At 42.3% G+C, this 16,427-nt stretch overlaps 1 protein-coding gene across 7 annotated transcripts in view; it reads left to right on the top strand.

Moving 5' to 3' along the window:
* Positions 1-16,427, top strand: part of VEZT (vezatin, adherens junctions transmembrane protein) — a 100,930-nt gene that overhangs the window by 19,221 nt on the left and 65,282 nt on the right. For 5 of the 7 annotated variants that reach the window (XR_012666424.1, XR_012666423.1, XM_075124275.1 and 2 more), the window contains exon 2: positions 9,718-9,846. The exons of 1 other annotated variant lie outside the window; for it this stretch is intronic. Coding sequence is in view for 4 of the 6 variants with exons in the window: in XM_075124275.1 (XP_074980376.1) it covers positions 9,718-9,846 (129 nt within the window). In the remaining 2 variants the exon portion in view is untranslated. Of the gene's footprint in view, positions 1-9,717; positions 9,847-11,184; positions 11,316-16,427 lie in introns of those variants that run through there. One more of the 7 variants, XM_048835552.2, reaches the window with a different exon arrangement.

Raw genomic sequence — 16,427 nt, 5'->3', positions numbered from 1 at the left:
CTGCCAACAAAGAGTACTATGCTGCGTGCCTTCCAGCAGCAAGGCTTTAGTGCAGGGGCGGGCAAACTTTTTGGCCTGAGGGCCACATCGGGTTTCCAAAATTGTAGGGAGGGCTGGTTAGGGGAGGCTGTGTCTCCCCCAAACAGCCAGGCGTGGCCTGATCCCCGCTCCCTATCCAACCTCTCCCCCACTTCTTGCCCCCTGACCGCCCCCAGATCCCCTGCCTCGACTGCCCCCCACAGCCTCATCCACCTCCTCATCTCATTCCTGACTGCCCCCCCTTGGACTCCCACCCCATCCAACCGTCACTTCTCCCTGACCGCCCCCAGAACCCCTGCCCCTGTCTGCCCCCTGCCTCCCCATCCAACCCCCCCCTCCTTCCTGACTGCCCCCTGGGACCCTGCCCCCATTCAACCCCCATTCCCCGGCTTCTGACTGCCCCGACCACTATCCACACCACCACCCCGAATTCCCCTGCCCTCTATCCAATCCCCGCTGCTCCCTGCCCCTTTACCGTGCTGCCTGGAGCACCGGTGGCTGGCAGCACTACAGCCGCACTGCCTAGAGCACCAGGACAGGAAGCCGAGCCGCCCGGCTGGAGCCAGCCACGCCACCATGCAGCACAGAGCACCGGGTCAGGCCGTGGCTCTGCAGCTGCACTGCCGCCCAGAGAGCTGAGGCTGCGGGGGAGGGGGAACCACAGGCAAGGGGCCGCGGGCTAGCCTCCCAGGCCAGGAGTTCAGGGGCCGGGCAGGAGGGTCCTGCGGGCCGGATGTGGCCCGCGGGCCGTAGTTTGCCCACCTCTGCTTTAGTGGCACAGCTGTGTTGCTGTAAGCTCTGAAGTGTAGACATAGCCAAGGTGGCAGCAGCTTCTGGTGTTTTTACTACCGTTTCACAGAAATAGCATTAGAGAGACAAGGTGGGTGAGGTAATATCTTTTTTTTGGATCAACGTCTGTTAGTTGGCACATGTTCTGAGAGACCATTCTAGTGTTAATGGGCCACTCTACCTTGCATGATCCCTCAGAGTATGGGCTAACTACCTGTGCTGCTTCCCTCTTGTATTTAGCTATGGCTCCAGAGTGTCTTTCCTAGACCCGCAGAAGAGCTCTGTTTTAAGCTCAAAAGCTTGTCTCTCTCACCAACAGAAGTTGGTCCAATAAAAGATATTACCTCACCCACCTTCTCTCTTTAACATTCTGGGGCCGACGTGGCTACAGCTATACTGCATACAGAAGTAGTATGTCACCTTCACCAGCATGTGCATACAGGTAGATGGGTTCTGGTCAACTTCACCTCTGTGCAGTGTAGTGAAGAAAGTAGACCAGACAGGCTACCAAAGTAGGGGCATGCATGCCTTGGGATGGCAGTGGAAAACCTGTTTGCGCTATTGAGGCTGTTATAACGGCTATTTCCCTCCATGTTGGCACTGTATCGCTGACTAGCCTTGCTTGAGGCAAGTGCAGTCCAAACAATGGTGGTAGTGCCAGTGTGCTGTTAGGAAGCTTGTTACAGGTGTGTTGTTAGCACACCAAATTATGTTTAGCTCAAACAAGGCCCAGGTTTATCCCTTTCTCTCCTGAGCTTTCGTGCTTGCAGGACATTTTAAACACATTTTAACGTTACATTTTTAAAAACAGAAAAATCACAGGTTTCAGAGGAGCAGCCGTGTTAGTCTGTATTCGCAAAAAGAGGAGGAGTACTTGTGGCATTTTAGAGACTAACCAATTTATTTGAGCATGAGCTTTCGTGAGCTACAGCTCACTTCATCTGTAGCTCACAAAAGCTTATGCTCAAATAAATTGGTTAGTCTCTAAGGTGCCACAAGTACTCCTTTTCTTTTTTAGAAAAATCATACTCTACTGTGTGGCACTTACTGTTCCTGTTAAATTAAACACTTCTGCTTAGGTGGAATACTGTACCTGGAGGAAAATGTACTTTCTTACCAGTGAATTCAGAATTGCATGACGCTTTGATGATACATTCCAGATTTACCCACATTTGAAGAGGTATCCTTCTTTAACAGGAAGGGCACTTGAAGAAAATGCCATTGAGCTGTTGCACTGGAAAATTCCCCACAAGGAGCTGAGTCACTTGTCTACTCCAGAGTCTTGTACTGTGTCCATCATTGTGGGTGAAGGGAATTGTCTGCACAGAGCTTTGAATTGAGATGCCTTAGAAATAGACTCATGAATTTGTTAGAATTTGTGTTTGAGTTTCAGGTAGTGAGTGAACAATGAGCCATTGTGAGTAATTGAAGGAGAACATGCCAAAGTATGCATATGGTTTGATTTAAATTGATGCCAATGACTGAGGAAGTACTTTGGAAATGGAAGTAAAAATAACGGTAGCTACCACGTTATAGACCTACACTGTATAAAAGCAAGTGGTTAAGTTGTTTGTATAGAAACAATGACTGAAATAAGTGTTTGCTAAATGGCAAGAAGTCTTTTGAAGCTGCAAATTATGTACCTTCAGTGGTCGTGGTATTTTAATCTAGTTCTCCTTGACTTAATTCAGATGTTGTTGTTATGCTAGCAGCAGGTAATGGCAATTAATGTACCAATTTATTTTAAAGATTTATCTAGGTCTTAGGTCAGTTTCCCAAAGCTCATGCAGAGATTTGTGAAACGCTTCACAGATGCATTGCATATAATCCTGGAAGTTTGTGTATGCACTTTTTACTTGGGAAAATCATATTAGTTTTGAGATTGAAGAACATTTCTGGCCTCTTACTGGTGACATGTCTGCTTGACTTTCCACTTAGTAAATTTCCTCTTTAATTAGTGTTATGAGTGAATTGTAATCTAGTAAAATACTCATATGCTTCAGCAAGACTTCTTTCTGCCATTTTACGGAAGTTTTTAATAAATACTCCAGAGGGACTTTTTGCTGAACAGTTGAAATAGGGTGCATTCTTCGCTTATTGGCTAAGTAGTGTGACAGATTCAGACCAGAAGAATATAAGAGAGAGCTGGAAGGCAGGTATATCAACCTTCAGAATGAGCAGGCCCTTGTTCCCTGGATAGCCAAACAAAGGCTACTCCAAGCCAATTAAGACACCTGACGCCAGTTAACCAGTTAAGGCCGTTAGGCTAATGGAGACAGCTGGAACCAATCAAGGTCCCACTTATACTGTTTAAAAGCTCTCCTTCCAGTGCCCTCCAGGAGGCTGAGGTGAAAGGAGCTGGAGGAGAGGAAGCATTGCTGAATCTTAAGGTAAGGGTGAAGCTAGGAAAAGGGGACCACTGGGGAAGTGGCCCAGGGAATCAAAGCAGAGTCAATGGTGAAGGGAAAGCCACCAACAGCTGCTACCATTAGGGTCCCTAGGCTGGAACCTGGAGTAGAGGGTGGGCCCAGGTTCCCCTCCTCCCCATTCTCTACAGAGATCCCCTGGAGAAGGGAAGTAGGACTCAGTCCAGGCAGGAGGCAGAACTGCGCCTACTTAGCTCTACGGAGCAACAGAGACTGGGGTATTCCCCCTTCCCATCTCCCATATTGGCCGGTGATAAAAGTAACTCAATAGGCTGTGACTCTTGCCACTACACTGAGAAAGGGAGGTCACACTGGGGCCTTACCGAGTTTCTGAGGCCACTGAAACCGCCCAGAAGCGTGGGACCCACCAATACAGGCTTGGGGCTTTGTCACAGTAGTTTTCAACCATTTTTCACTTGCAGACCCCCCCAAAAATTTCAAATTGAGGTGTGGACCCCTTTGGAAATCTTAGACATATGTAGAAACCACTGTTCTGTGGTAACAACATTTTGCAGACCCCTTAGAAAACCACTGGACTAATCCTTCCTTTGTTATGAGTCTGAAACTTCAGCATTTAAAAAAAAAGTCTCTGGAAAAAATCTAATAGAATCTGCTTCATGTTCTTGTCACTCACTGAATGAGGTTTACATTAGGTCAAGCGATTAAAAAATTTTAATCGCTCTGTTAAACAATAATAGAATACCATTTATTTAAATATTTTTGGATGTTTTTCTACATTTTCAAATATATTGATTTCAATTACAACACAGAATACAAAGTGTACAATGCTCACTTTATTTTTGATCACAAGTATTTGCACTGTAAAAAAAACCAAAAGCAATAGTATTTTTCAATTCACCTAGTACAGGTATTGTAGTGCAATCTCTTTTTACAATGACAGTTAACTTATGAATGTAGAATTATGTACCAAAAAAATGCACTCAAAAACAAAACAATGTAAAACTTTAGAGCCTACAAGTCCACTCAGTCCTACTTCTTGTTCAGCCAATCGCTCAGACAAACAAGTTTGTTTATATTGGCAGGAGATAATGCAAACTTCTTGTTTATAGCGTCACCTGAAAGTGAGAACAGGCATTCTCATGGCACTGTTGTAGCCAGCATCACAAGATATTTACGTGCCACATGTGCTAAAGATTCATATGTCCCTTCATGCTTCAGTCACCATTCCAGAGAACATGCGTCCATGCTGATGACGGGTTCTGCTTGATAACAACCCAAAGCAGTGCGGATCGACACATGTTCATTTTCATTATTTGAGTCAGTTGCCACCAGCAGAAGGTTGATTTTTCTTTTTTGGTGGTTTGCATTCTGTTGAGTCTCCATCAGAGTGTTGCTCTTTTAAGACTTCTGAAAGCATGTTCCACACACCATCCCTCTCAGATTTTGGAAGTGACTCCGATTCTTAAATCTGGGGTCAAGTGCTGTTGCTATCTTTAGAAATTTCACATTGGTGTCAAATTTGCACTAGTGTTCTTAAAATGAACGACATGGCCTGGGTTATCATCTGAGACTGCTAGAACATGAACTATATGGCAGAATGCAGGTAAAACAGAGCAGGAGACATAGAATTCTCCCCCAAGGAGTTCAGTCACAAATTTAATTAACACTTTTTTTTTTTAACTAGCATCATCAGCCCGGAAGCATGTCCTCTGAATGGTGGCCGAAGCATGAAGGGGCATACAAATGTTTATATCTGGCACGTAAATACCTTGCCAGATGTGCTACAAAAGTGCTCTGCAAATGCCTGTTCTCACTATCTGGTGAGATTGTAAGTAAGAAGAGGGCAGCATTATCTCCTGTAAATGTAAACAAACTTGTTTGTCTTAGTGATTGGCTGAAGCGTGGACTTGTAAGCTCTGAAGTTTTACATTGTTTTGTTTTTGAGTGCAGTTATGTAACCAAAATCTACATTTGTAAGTTGCACTTTCACAACAAAGAGATTGCACTACAGTACTTGTATGAGGTGAATTGAAAATATTATTTTTATCATTTTTACAGTGCAAATATTTGTAATAAAAAAAAGCTTTGATTTCAATTACAACACAGAATAGAATATATATGAAAATGTAGAAAAACATCCAAAATATTTAATAAAGTTCAATTGGTATTCTATTGTTTAACAGTGCGATTAAAACTGTGATTAATTGCGATTAATATTTTTGAGTTAATCACGTGAGTTAACTGCGATTAATCGACAGCCCTAATTTAAATGGATGATTTCAATAGCTCCTTTCACAGAGGCCGTTTTGAGACTCCTTACAAAAGCTAAAAACATGGGGGGAAAAGGGTTTCAGGGAGTTGACTTATTTTTCTCTCTAACACAATAGAGCTATGGAGTATTGTTAAACATTTGGAGGAAGAAAAATGAATATCTAGCTATCTGTGCTATCCAAGATTGTTTCTCTTTTAACTAAACATATTTAGAGGAGCCCAAGACAATTTTATGTTTAGTGAACAGAGTCAAAGTGCCTATAGATCTCCATTCCTTCAAGTCTGTCTTGAGCTCAGATAAAGAAAAATTCTGTTGTTGAGTTTGAGAGTCAGGGCAACAAAGTCTTTAAGTTTCTTTTCTCAGGTATTGGCTCCGTGAAATCTGTTACATAAGAGATTTTACGTATTTGTATGGGCATTGGGCTTAGAAGATTGATTGGTTTTGTGCTGAGGATGTTAATTTTGTTTACTTAGTGTAAACTGAAAACCCTCTTGGGTCAGATAGTCATGTATTCACTCTCTTCCATCTGTGTTTCAGGCATAAAGATAACATGTTAAAAATTAAACTTGTAACAGAAAGGATTTAAGATTTGGATGACTGGGCAACAAAATGGCAGATGAAATTTAATGTTGATAAATTAAAAGTAATGCATATTGGAAAACATAATCCCAACTATACATACAAAATGATGGGATCTAAATTAACTGTTAACACTCAACAAAGAGATCTTGGAATCATTGTGAACAGTTCTCTGAAAACTTCTGCTAAATGTGTCGCAGCAGTCAAAAAAAGCTAACCAGTCTTAGGAACCCATTAGGAAAGGGACAGATAATGAAACAAAAAATATCATAATGCTACTCTATAAATCCATGATATGCCTTGAACAGTATGTGCAGTTCTGTTTGCCCCGTCTCAAAAAAGATACATTAGATTTGGAAAAGGTACCAAGAAGGGCAACAAAAATAATTAAGGGTGTGGAGCAGTTTCCATATGAGGAGAGATTAAAAAGATGGGGACTGTTCATCTTGGAATAGAGATGATTAAGGGGGGAGATGACAGAGGTCTATAAAACATGAGTGATGTGGAGAAAGTGAATAAGGAAGTGTTATTTACCCCTTCACATAACACAAGAACTAGAGGTCACCCAATGAAATTAATAGGCAGCAGAAGGTACTTCTTCACACAACACAGTCAAGGTATGGAATTCATTGCCAGGGGATGTTGTGAAGGCCAAAAGTATAACTGGGTTCAAAAAATAATTAGATAAGTTCTTGGAAGATAGGTCCATCAATGGCTATTAGCCAAGATGGTCAGGGATGAAAGCCCATGCTCTAAGTGTCCGTAGCTTCTCACTGCCAGATGCTGGGACTGGATGACAAGGGATGGATCAATTGATGATTGCCTTGTTCTGTTCATTCCCTCTGAAGCATCTGACATTGAGCACTGTAAGAAGACAGGATCCTTGGCTAGATGGACCATTGGTCTGACCCAGTATGGTCCTTCTTATGTTTGTTGTATTCTGCACCATATGGATATCTGAAGAATGCTTCCCCCCCCCGCCGCTTTCTTGGGTAGATCCCTATAAATACAAGGGAGGTTAACATTAGCCAACTGTAGGGTCTTCCAAAGTTATGATTTTTGAGAAAGGACAATTCTTCGGCACTTTCTTCAAAAGAGGGATTGGCAGAACTAAAATATCCACAATTTCGCAATCTCACAAGTGGCTTTTCTTTTTCTTCAACTAATTATCTTATGGTCACAGATAGTGAACAAAATGTTTATCAGCTGTTCATTGCTATTTATACAGGAACTTACTGGTATGGAAAGTGTCAACTTTAATTGATGTACAGTGAATGGTAACAAATAATTATTAAGCTATTCTAGTTTTATGGTACAGATGAAAGGAAGGAAATTATATATTTTAAATTGAAGATATTGAAAAGAGTGTATAAAATATTTTACTCCTATAATTCCATACTTCTTTCTAGTAGTCATTATTGCTAAGAATTTTTCATGGAAACAGGATCTTTATTTCTTAAAGTGACATATCTTTAAAAATATAGGCTTTTTAAAACAAAAATTGTGGTGCTCTGTTGGGAGAAGTACTAATACCTTTAAAAGGGAAGGACATCTTTACTGTTAAAGCACACAATTGGAAAACTGATCTGAGACATATTCTTGGTTCTGCCACAGACTCCTGTGTGACCTAGAACTTAGCCTGTCTCTCCCTCAGTTTCCCACTTTTGTAAAATAATACGTACCTACTTCGTAGGTAGAGCCCTACGCAGATACAAAAATGTGGATTTGCATCTGATCCGCATTTGCTAGAATCAAGGTGCATCCGATCCACTAGCCGTTTTTTGTGTGTCTGCATCCGCACCTGCAGCAGCAGGCCGTCTCTCATGGGCTAGCAATGGGGACGGGGAGAGGAGAGGGTGCAGATGAGTGAGAGGAGGGCGTGGGGTCTTGCAGGGAAGAGGCAGTGTGAGGGCGGGGACTGGGGGTAAGGGGTGACTCGGGTGGGGTCTTGAGGAGGATGGTGGCGCAGGTGCAGGATCTCGAGGAGAAGGGGTGGGGGCTGGAGGGAAGGGATATCGTATCGTGTGCTGCTTCCAGGGGCTTGCAAGTGACGTCGGCAGCAGTGCATGTTGCATTGCAGCAGGGCAGAGGGATCAGGTGCCACGGCCCCACCCGCTGGAATACCCAGAGTCGGGAGAATGGCGAGTGCTGCCGAGCCGGGCTATGGCGGGGACGCTGGCACTGTCCAAGGGCCCCGAGCTGCTGGACAGGAAGCGGCGCTGCAAACGGGTGCTGGACAGCCTCATCTCTGGCCTGCTGCCCGGCCCCAGTCACTGGCTGCTGGCCACCGGCCCTGAAGCATGCTGCGCCCCGGGGCTGCCTGAGCCGGATGCCGCGGGCCAGGTGCCACCAGTGAGTAGAGAGATCCGTGGATATGAAGCGGATATCCATGGATTTGCAGGGCTCTATTCATCGGTTTACTATGATGTTTAGACCATGGTTTGTTGGAGGTTTTGTTTCAGATGGAAAGGGTAAAAAGTATAAATTATTCCGTTCCTTATAAGCTACAATAAGAGCATCCATGCAGTTTGGGCACCCTCGACATTCTTTTTAAAATGCACAAATAAACAAACCCATCAATTGCCCCAGATCAAATCAGATAACGAAGTGAAAACATAAATGTAGTAGAAATTAATCAACCACAAACTCAATCACTATCGGAGACTCACATCACCATTACCCAGCTCTATCCATCACCCATCTCTTTAGCGGCAAGTGGGACAAGGAAAAGGTTACTGAAAGAAACAAATGTTGATGTAATTTTCTGTTATACGTTTCATTTTGCTTTTGAAATTGTAAAACAGAAGTTGTTTGACATTGTGATTCACTTGCACGAGTATGGTAACATATTACTTTGGCAAGTGACAGACTAGATGAACTCGCAGAACTTTTCCATCTCTTTTTCTATGATCATGTATTACCCTGGAAACCTTGGGTTTTTTTTTCTTTCCACTAAGCAGGAATAAGCATTTAGTACTGTAGATCCCTTTTGCCTTTAGAGTCATACTATAGATTGTGTACAGTTTTCTGTTAAATCTTATCCATCTGCTGCATATATACAAATGTATACATATAGGATAGAACCTCATTAATTTGCAGTGATGTCTGGAAAACAGTGCAAATAAATTAATTTTATGAATTATCAAGTAAGTCCATGAACAAACAGTATTATTTTTTTTAAAAAAAGCTCATTTTGTGATGCCTTGTCATTAACTTATTTTTGACACCTGTAGTTTCAGTTTGATATTCCATTCTGTGGCATAAATGTGTTTTAAAGTATCTAAATATTAGCATTCTGAGACCTCTTTACAGCTCTTTGGTGTAATATCTTTGAGAGTGTTGGAAAACAGGTATTTTTATGTTTGTGTGAATGTTAAAATATGTGGATTGGCAAATAGTACTATGTGTGTACAGTAGAATTTTGTTTTTATGCCCTTAACACTTGTTTCACTGGATGCTTCCTGCCCTGTCACCCGCCTTCCTACACTCCTGATATACTCAGGGACTCTGACTCTGAAAACTGAGCTTTCTTCCTGTTGTGTACTTCGTAGGCAATTGTGTGGCTTGACCGTACTTGTGGCTATGTAATCATGGCTTTTCTTTCTGAGAAGTGTTAAAGAGGCCATTTGGTCTTTTTCAATTCTCTTTCAGAATTCTCCACTTTACCAGTATTTACAGGATTTGGGCCATACAGATTTTGAAATATGTTCAGCTGTATCACAGAAGACAGAACAATGCACAGCAGAGGAGGGGCAACAAGAACAAGATACCACCCAGAAAGTGAGCATTCACCTTGGCCTTGAAGCTATGTTAAAAATATATATAAAATCACAGACATTCTATAAACTCTTGCTATATAAAAAGTTATTAGAACTAGTAGCTGCCTTATTTTGCCTTTCTGCTGATATAGTTTGAGGCTGAGGAAATGCCACTCAGGATTTAAATGCACTAGAGAGGCAGGAGACTTTCACAGCGAATTTTTAAAGAGCTGTAAGTTTTATATTATTTACCAGATATTTTTATAGTAATTTAATATGGGATTAATACAGCCTGGAAAGTTTCCAGCTTTGCTTATGTGTTGAGTTGCTAAACACCACTTAATATGTAGCAAGTATACAACAGGTGGGACTTCTTGCTGGAAAGTAGAGGTAAGATAACAGTTGTCCCTGAGACACCAGAACCATACTAGTTTATGGAGAAATAACAGTGACTGGTGTTCCTAACTTCTCCTTATGGGCCTGACTCACTTTGGGTCTAGCACACTTTCTGTAATGAACATTTCAGTGATTTGGCCTAACTGCCCTATACTGGGGGCCAAACCATTTTCAGGCCTAGTTCACTATAGGTCAGGGAGGATCAGTTATTGTTGTCAGCCATGGCTCCTTTTGATTAAGAGAGCACTACATCTGTTACTGCATCCGAAGCAATTTAAGACATTCTAAGTCTTTAAACAGTTTAAACTGCTCTTTGATATTACAATGGCTTGAAGCTAAGTTTTTCAAATGAGAGTAAGGGAGTTTCAATGAGATTTGGGCACCTAACTCCATCAGCTTTTTTGAAAATTCCAGCCTCAATGATTATGCCACTCTGCAGTAGGTTAAGCAGTTTATTTGGCTTGGGGAGCTTTAGTTAAGAATGGTAGAGGTCAGGAGGAATAAAGCCTAATAGCTCTAAGTTATAGATTCCACAAGCCTGTAGACTGGATAATCACCAGGAGCTGAACAGCTCAGACTTTTTGCACTTTAAAAACAGGGAAATGATCAGTAGGTTTTTCAAGGGAGTTTTACATTTGGATTATGCTTGACAAATCAAGGACCTAGAATTTAGGATATTCCAAAAATTAAGTTTGTTTCCACAATGTTAACTTGAGCATGCAGTACGTATGTAGTATTATACACTTTGATTAATGTATTTGTTAACAACGTATACCACAGCTCTGTGAATCCATGAAGCCACGCTTGTAGAGTTGGCCACAGGGTTTTTCTTCTGGGGCAGCTGCTACAGGAATAATCCCCCTGCTGGCCGTGGAAATTCAGTTGTTATATTGTCCTCTCTTTAGCACCTAGTTGGAGCATGCTCAGTGCAGTTATTTTCTGCCTGCATCTTTCTCTTCCACAGTGGAGAGTTCTCTTTTCAATGGATATGCTCCAGCTATGTGCTAAGCTAGAGCCTGGTGGAAAAAAGAGACTTCTATGCAGACTTCTCTGCCCAGAACACTGCAGGGTGGGGTGCCCCCCAACACTATAAAGGTAAGAAGCTGGAACAAGGTTCCAGAGACTCGATGATTCCCTGTATCTGAAAAATCCCTGTTTCTTTCCCACTCTGCTTGCTGCAGCATTGCACTCATTTGCTTATGTCCATGGCCTGATGGCTTCTCACTAGTGTCCACTGCTGCTTTCCACTGTCCTCTAGTGTTCAGTCGCCTTTACACACAACACTTTGCTGTTTTCCAACAGCTTCCCCAACCTGCAGTCCCCTTCCTGGCCACTGCTGCTTTCCTGCTTCCACACCCCACTCATTAGTGAGAAGTGGAATGAGTAGTACACCCACATCCTTTCTTAGAAGCAGGCAAGAGAGAGAGAATGATACCAGCCTATATGCCGCAGCGAGGCTCTCTGATTTTTTGTGGCCTACCAGTGGTGGATCTTGTGACAAACTGCAAGTTGGGCAACAGTCTGGGAAACGCATTCAAAAACAGGCTCTAATGAAAGTAAACTAATAATACCATATTGATATCAAGTCTGTTCTAGTCTATATAGATTCTTCTACCATGGTCATTACTATAGTATATGAATACCTTCCAATGATGCATTAAGCAGCATGACTAACGTGTTATGCCTTTGTTTTCTCATCCTTTCCTGGGGAGCGGAAAGGGATTTACACATTATTTTGTTTTGAAATTTAATTTATAATACACACACACACACACAGGTTGCTATATGTTTGTTACAGAAGGCAAGGTGAAAGAAATGTGTCTTGCACTTAAGGCAGAAGATAGTGAGGTTTTTGGTAGTCCTTAGTTCCTATGGAAGTCTTTCTGTGTTGATAGATTCTAGCATGCTATCGCACTACCATAATAAAAAAAACCCCATAATTAAATAAAAGTCCCTGATTACATTAATGCTGCTTTGTGTCGCTCAGTCCTGTTGTCACAACGTTTCCACTTTGTCGTAGAACTCAGCGTTGGTGTCAGTAGAAACCGGAGCATCTTACTGTGGAATTTCTGTCCCATGTGCTGCAGAGCATGTAAGGACAAGTGGCAGATTTATTGTTGTGGGAATGAGCTTAGCTTTTGGAGTTTCTTCACACTTGAATGCCTACTTTCTCAATTCAAAGGTGCCATTAAAATATATTTTTTTATATTTAATATGTGAGCTGTTTTCTGGTAAACGTTCATCTAGCTAGCTAATGAATTAGAAGTAATCACTGCTGGTTTCTTTCAGTGCTCATGGAGTAGAGTCTGACACTAATTAGGGACTAATGCTGCTTTAAGTTAACACAACATTAAAAGGATTCCTAAATATATTATGTCCATTTCCATTGGTTTTCAAAACTGTGAAACTGAGGACACTAGCTGTGACTGACTTGTTCCTCTAGAAATCTCATAAAAGCTATGTTTTCCCTTTCAAGTTATTGGCATTTGGAATGCACCTGCAGTTAACTGACCTATTTCTGCTTTTGTGCAATGAGATTTATTTTAATTAAAACTCTTATTTATTGAAATTTAGGTCAATAAAAAGTGATACCTGATTGGCTGATACCTGTACATTGTTCTGAAGTAGTACACAGGTTGGTTCTAGTTAGCTACATTACTTTCCCTTATATGCGTGGTCTTATGAAAGGCAGAAAATGTGTGCAATCTAATTGCATGTGTATGTATGTATTTTACCATTTTCCCCAAAGTGTATTGTTTCTATCTTTCACTTCTTCTGAAGCAGTTTACTCATTTTATTGGCTTAGGAGAGGGGTGGGCAAACTACAGTCCGGGGGCTGCATACAGCCCTTCAGATGTTTTAATCTAGCCCTTGAGCTCGTGCGGGGAGCACGGTCCCTGGTCCAGCGCTCCAGCTGGGGAGCAGGGTTGGGAGCTTTCCCCGCTCTGCGCGTGCCATGGCTCCGTGCAGCTCCCGGAAGCAACAGCATTTCCCCCCTCCAGCTTCTACGCAGAGGGACAACCAGGGGGCTCCGCATGCTGCCCCTGCCCCAAGCACTGCCCCCACAGCTCCCATTGGCCTGGAGCCACGGCCAATGGGAGCTGCAGGGGCAGCGCTTGGGGCGGGGGCAGCGTGAAGAGCCCCCTGGTTGCCCCTCTGCATAGGAGCTGGAGGAGGGGCATGCCGCTGCTTCTGGGAGCTGCTTGAGGTAAATGCCGCCCAGAGCCTGCACCCCTGCCCCCCTCCCGTGCCCCTGCCCCAGCCCTGATCCCCCTCCCGCCCTCCAAACCCCTCAGTCGCAGCCTGGAACACCCCCAAACCCCCCGCTCCATCCCAGAGTTTGCACCCCCAGCCGGAGCTCTAACCACCTTCCTGCACCCCAGCCCCCAATTTTGTGAGCATTCATGGCCCTCCATACAATTTCCATACCCAGATGTGGTCCTCAGGCCAAAAAGTTTGCCCACCCCTGGCTTAGGAGCTCCTCCTTTGGTGTTGTCAATAACAGAGGCAATTGATCTTGGGTTCTCTTGAAACTTAAGGGCAGAGAGGGTGTGTGTTTAATATATCTGTACATCAAGCTCACCTGAGCAACTCATGAGCACCACAATTATGTCTGCTTTGTCTCATCTGTTTTCAAATGAGAGAGTGTGAGGAAGGGAAGGGAAAAAACCCACGTGCTAATTTGGAGTTACAGGATATTGTGAATTGGAATTGATGTAATCATTCTTGGTAATCAGTACTGGCTTTGAAACTTTCGTGCTTTTCTGTTGTCTCTCTGATGCCAGATAGTCTATTTCTGTCCTTTAATTTCTGCTTCTCCTTCCCATTTCAGTGTCATCTCTGAAGGGAACTGACTTCTTGTTAGTGTGTGGTGAGGGGAAGATTGGTCTTATGGTTATGACACTGGACTGCTACTTGAGAGCTGGGTTCAATTCCCAGCACTGCCCATAACTTCTCTGTGACTTGGGCAAATCATTTAATTTCTCTGTGCCTCAGTTCCCCGTTTTTAAAATGGGATTAATACTTCCTTGTTCTCACCCTTTATCTGTCTAGTGTATATAGATTGTAAGCCCTTGGGAGCAGGGACTACGTTGCCTAGCTCACTTGGGCCCTGGTCTTGGTTCAGGGCTACTTCAATGCAAATATATACTCGCATGAGGAATGGAAAGACATGGTAATTGATGCTCACTGTGTATATCTGCAGAAGGAACACCAATGCACTTGTTCTTTTCCATCCTGTTCCAAAGAGTAACCTTGACTTGCAAGTACCATAAAAGCAAGTCTTTACATTGCTTTCAAATGAAAACCATTAAATGCAATTCATTGCTGCCAAAAACCTAGATGAACAACTGAGGACATAATGGTGTTTCCAGCTTTTTGAACCTGGGTTGGTGGACAATTGTGAGATCCCAAATGACTCCTCCAAAACACCCAGGCATGAGAAATAGTGTTTTTTTCCCCAAGAGCTGGATTCTTCTTCCAAGAGGCTACAGGATCTCTTCCAGCGTCATCTGGTTCTGGTCTCCTCCCTATGGCTATGTGTCCTGCTAGATGTAGGAATCTAACTGCCTGGAAAAGGAGAGAATTATGCTCCTGGGGCACGGGAGGACAACAAAAATGCTAATTTTTCTGTAGGCTGCCACCTGAGTGATTGACGAAGGAAAGACTATTATCCGAAAATCCAAGTTGACCTAAGTTACGTTGACGTACAGCCATTGCAGTAATTGAATCGGTTTTACACATCCACACTGAGCTCTTTGTGTCGGTGGTGCATGTCCTCAGCAGGAGTGCTTGTACTGATTTAACTGCCATTATGGGATAGTTTCTGAAAGGCAGCAACATTCGACGTTGTCAGTGTAGACACTACATTGCTACTATGTCAACCTAACTACATCGACTTAAGCGCTACACCTCTTGCAGAGGTGATGTTATTAATTTGGTGTATTGGGCTTACAGAGTTAGGTCAGCGAAAGCTGTCTTACATCAAACTAACTCTGTAGTATAGACCAGGCCTTTGTTAGAATAAGGGTTCATAGGCCCAGTTTCCTGGCTTACTTCCAATTTGGGTAGTTACATTTGGCTTTCATCTTATTTAAATTTCCTCCATAATTTAAACTGTGTAGGATATTTTTCTCCACTTCCTATCCTAAACTATTGTGTGTGTTTCCGAGTGCTATTAAATAGTTGGTGCATCACATTTAACCCCAGATGTGATTATATTTTAATATTAGGTAAAAGTAACCTCTCCCTAGTTTCACTTTGTGAAATGTGTTGGGATAAAAGTGCTATATAAATGCAAGATACTATAAATGCCATCTTAAGTTCATCCCATACTAAAGTAAATATTTTAGTTATTTGGCTTTAAATGAATGCACATAAAAGCATGACTATCCCAAGCTATAGGTGCCTTTGCCATAAATTAAAATGTAGGGGATACATATTTTACTATATGTTTCACAAAGAGCCCATTTAACTTATTTTTGTTCTAAAGTAGCAAGGAGAATACTCAAGAGTCATCAAAGGAAACATGACCTGACTTGTGTGTTGATGAAGACTGTTTTACTCGTCAGGAACACTTCCAGTGGGAATAAAGACTATAAAACATCATTCCAAGATATCTGAATAATTTAATGTGTTACCGCACACCACTGGTTCACAGCCCAAAACAGTGGGTTGTCTTGTTTTGCATCTTCAAGCTTTGGCCTGTCTGTCTTGCACTTATGCAAGCTCAGATTTTTCTTTAAAATCAAAATGAGGAATATGAACCAAAAGATAATTTATACAGCAAGCCAAGCTGGTTTAGTCTGTAACTCAACAGATTACATTAGCTGGTAACAGTGCTTTCTTTCTGACTTTAATGGTCATTAATTAAAACTGTCCTTGGTATTGATTTAAATGTGTGCAATCAAGAGCTGAAGACTCAGGAAGATGAAAGTAATTTAAAAAGTTTATTGTCCTTAAAACAAAACTTGTTCTTGAAATAATAAATGTTTCTATACTGTACTTTCAATACACTGGGAGCAGAGGTACTAGTCTAAATTAAGTATCCATCTGACCAGTCAAATGTAGTTCAAGGGCCATTGTTTACACCCCACCCATTGCTTCTACTCATTACCAAGAGGGCATTTTGCTTTACTTTGCATTGCTTCATGACTAGGGAGCTCTTTATAATGCAATTCTTGTAGCGCTATAGTTTGTGACATACTT

The sequence above is a fragment of the Caretta caretta genome, chromosome 1 (assembly GCF_965140235.1).
Source record: "Caretta caretta isolate rCarCar2 chromosome 1, rCarCar1.hap1, whole genome shotgun sequence".
NCBI lineage: Eukaryota > Metazoa > Chordata > Testudines > Cheloniidae > Caretta > Caretta caretta.
This window is presented reverse-complemented; position numbering and strand designations above follow the sequence as displayed.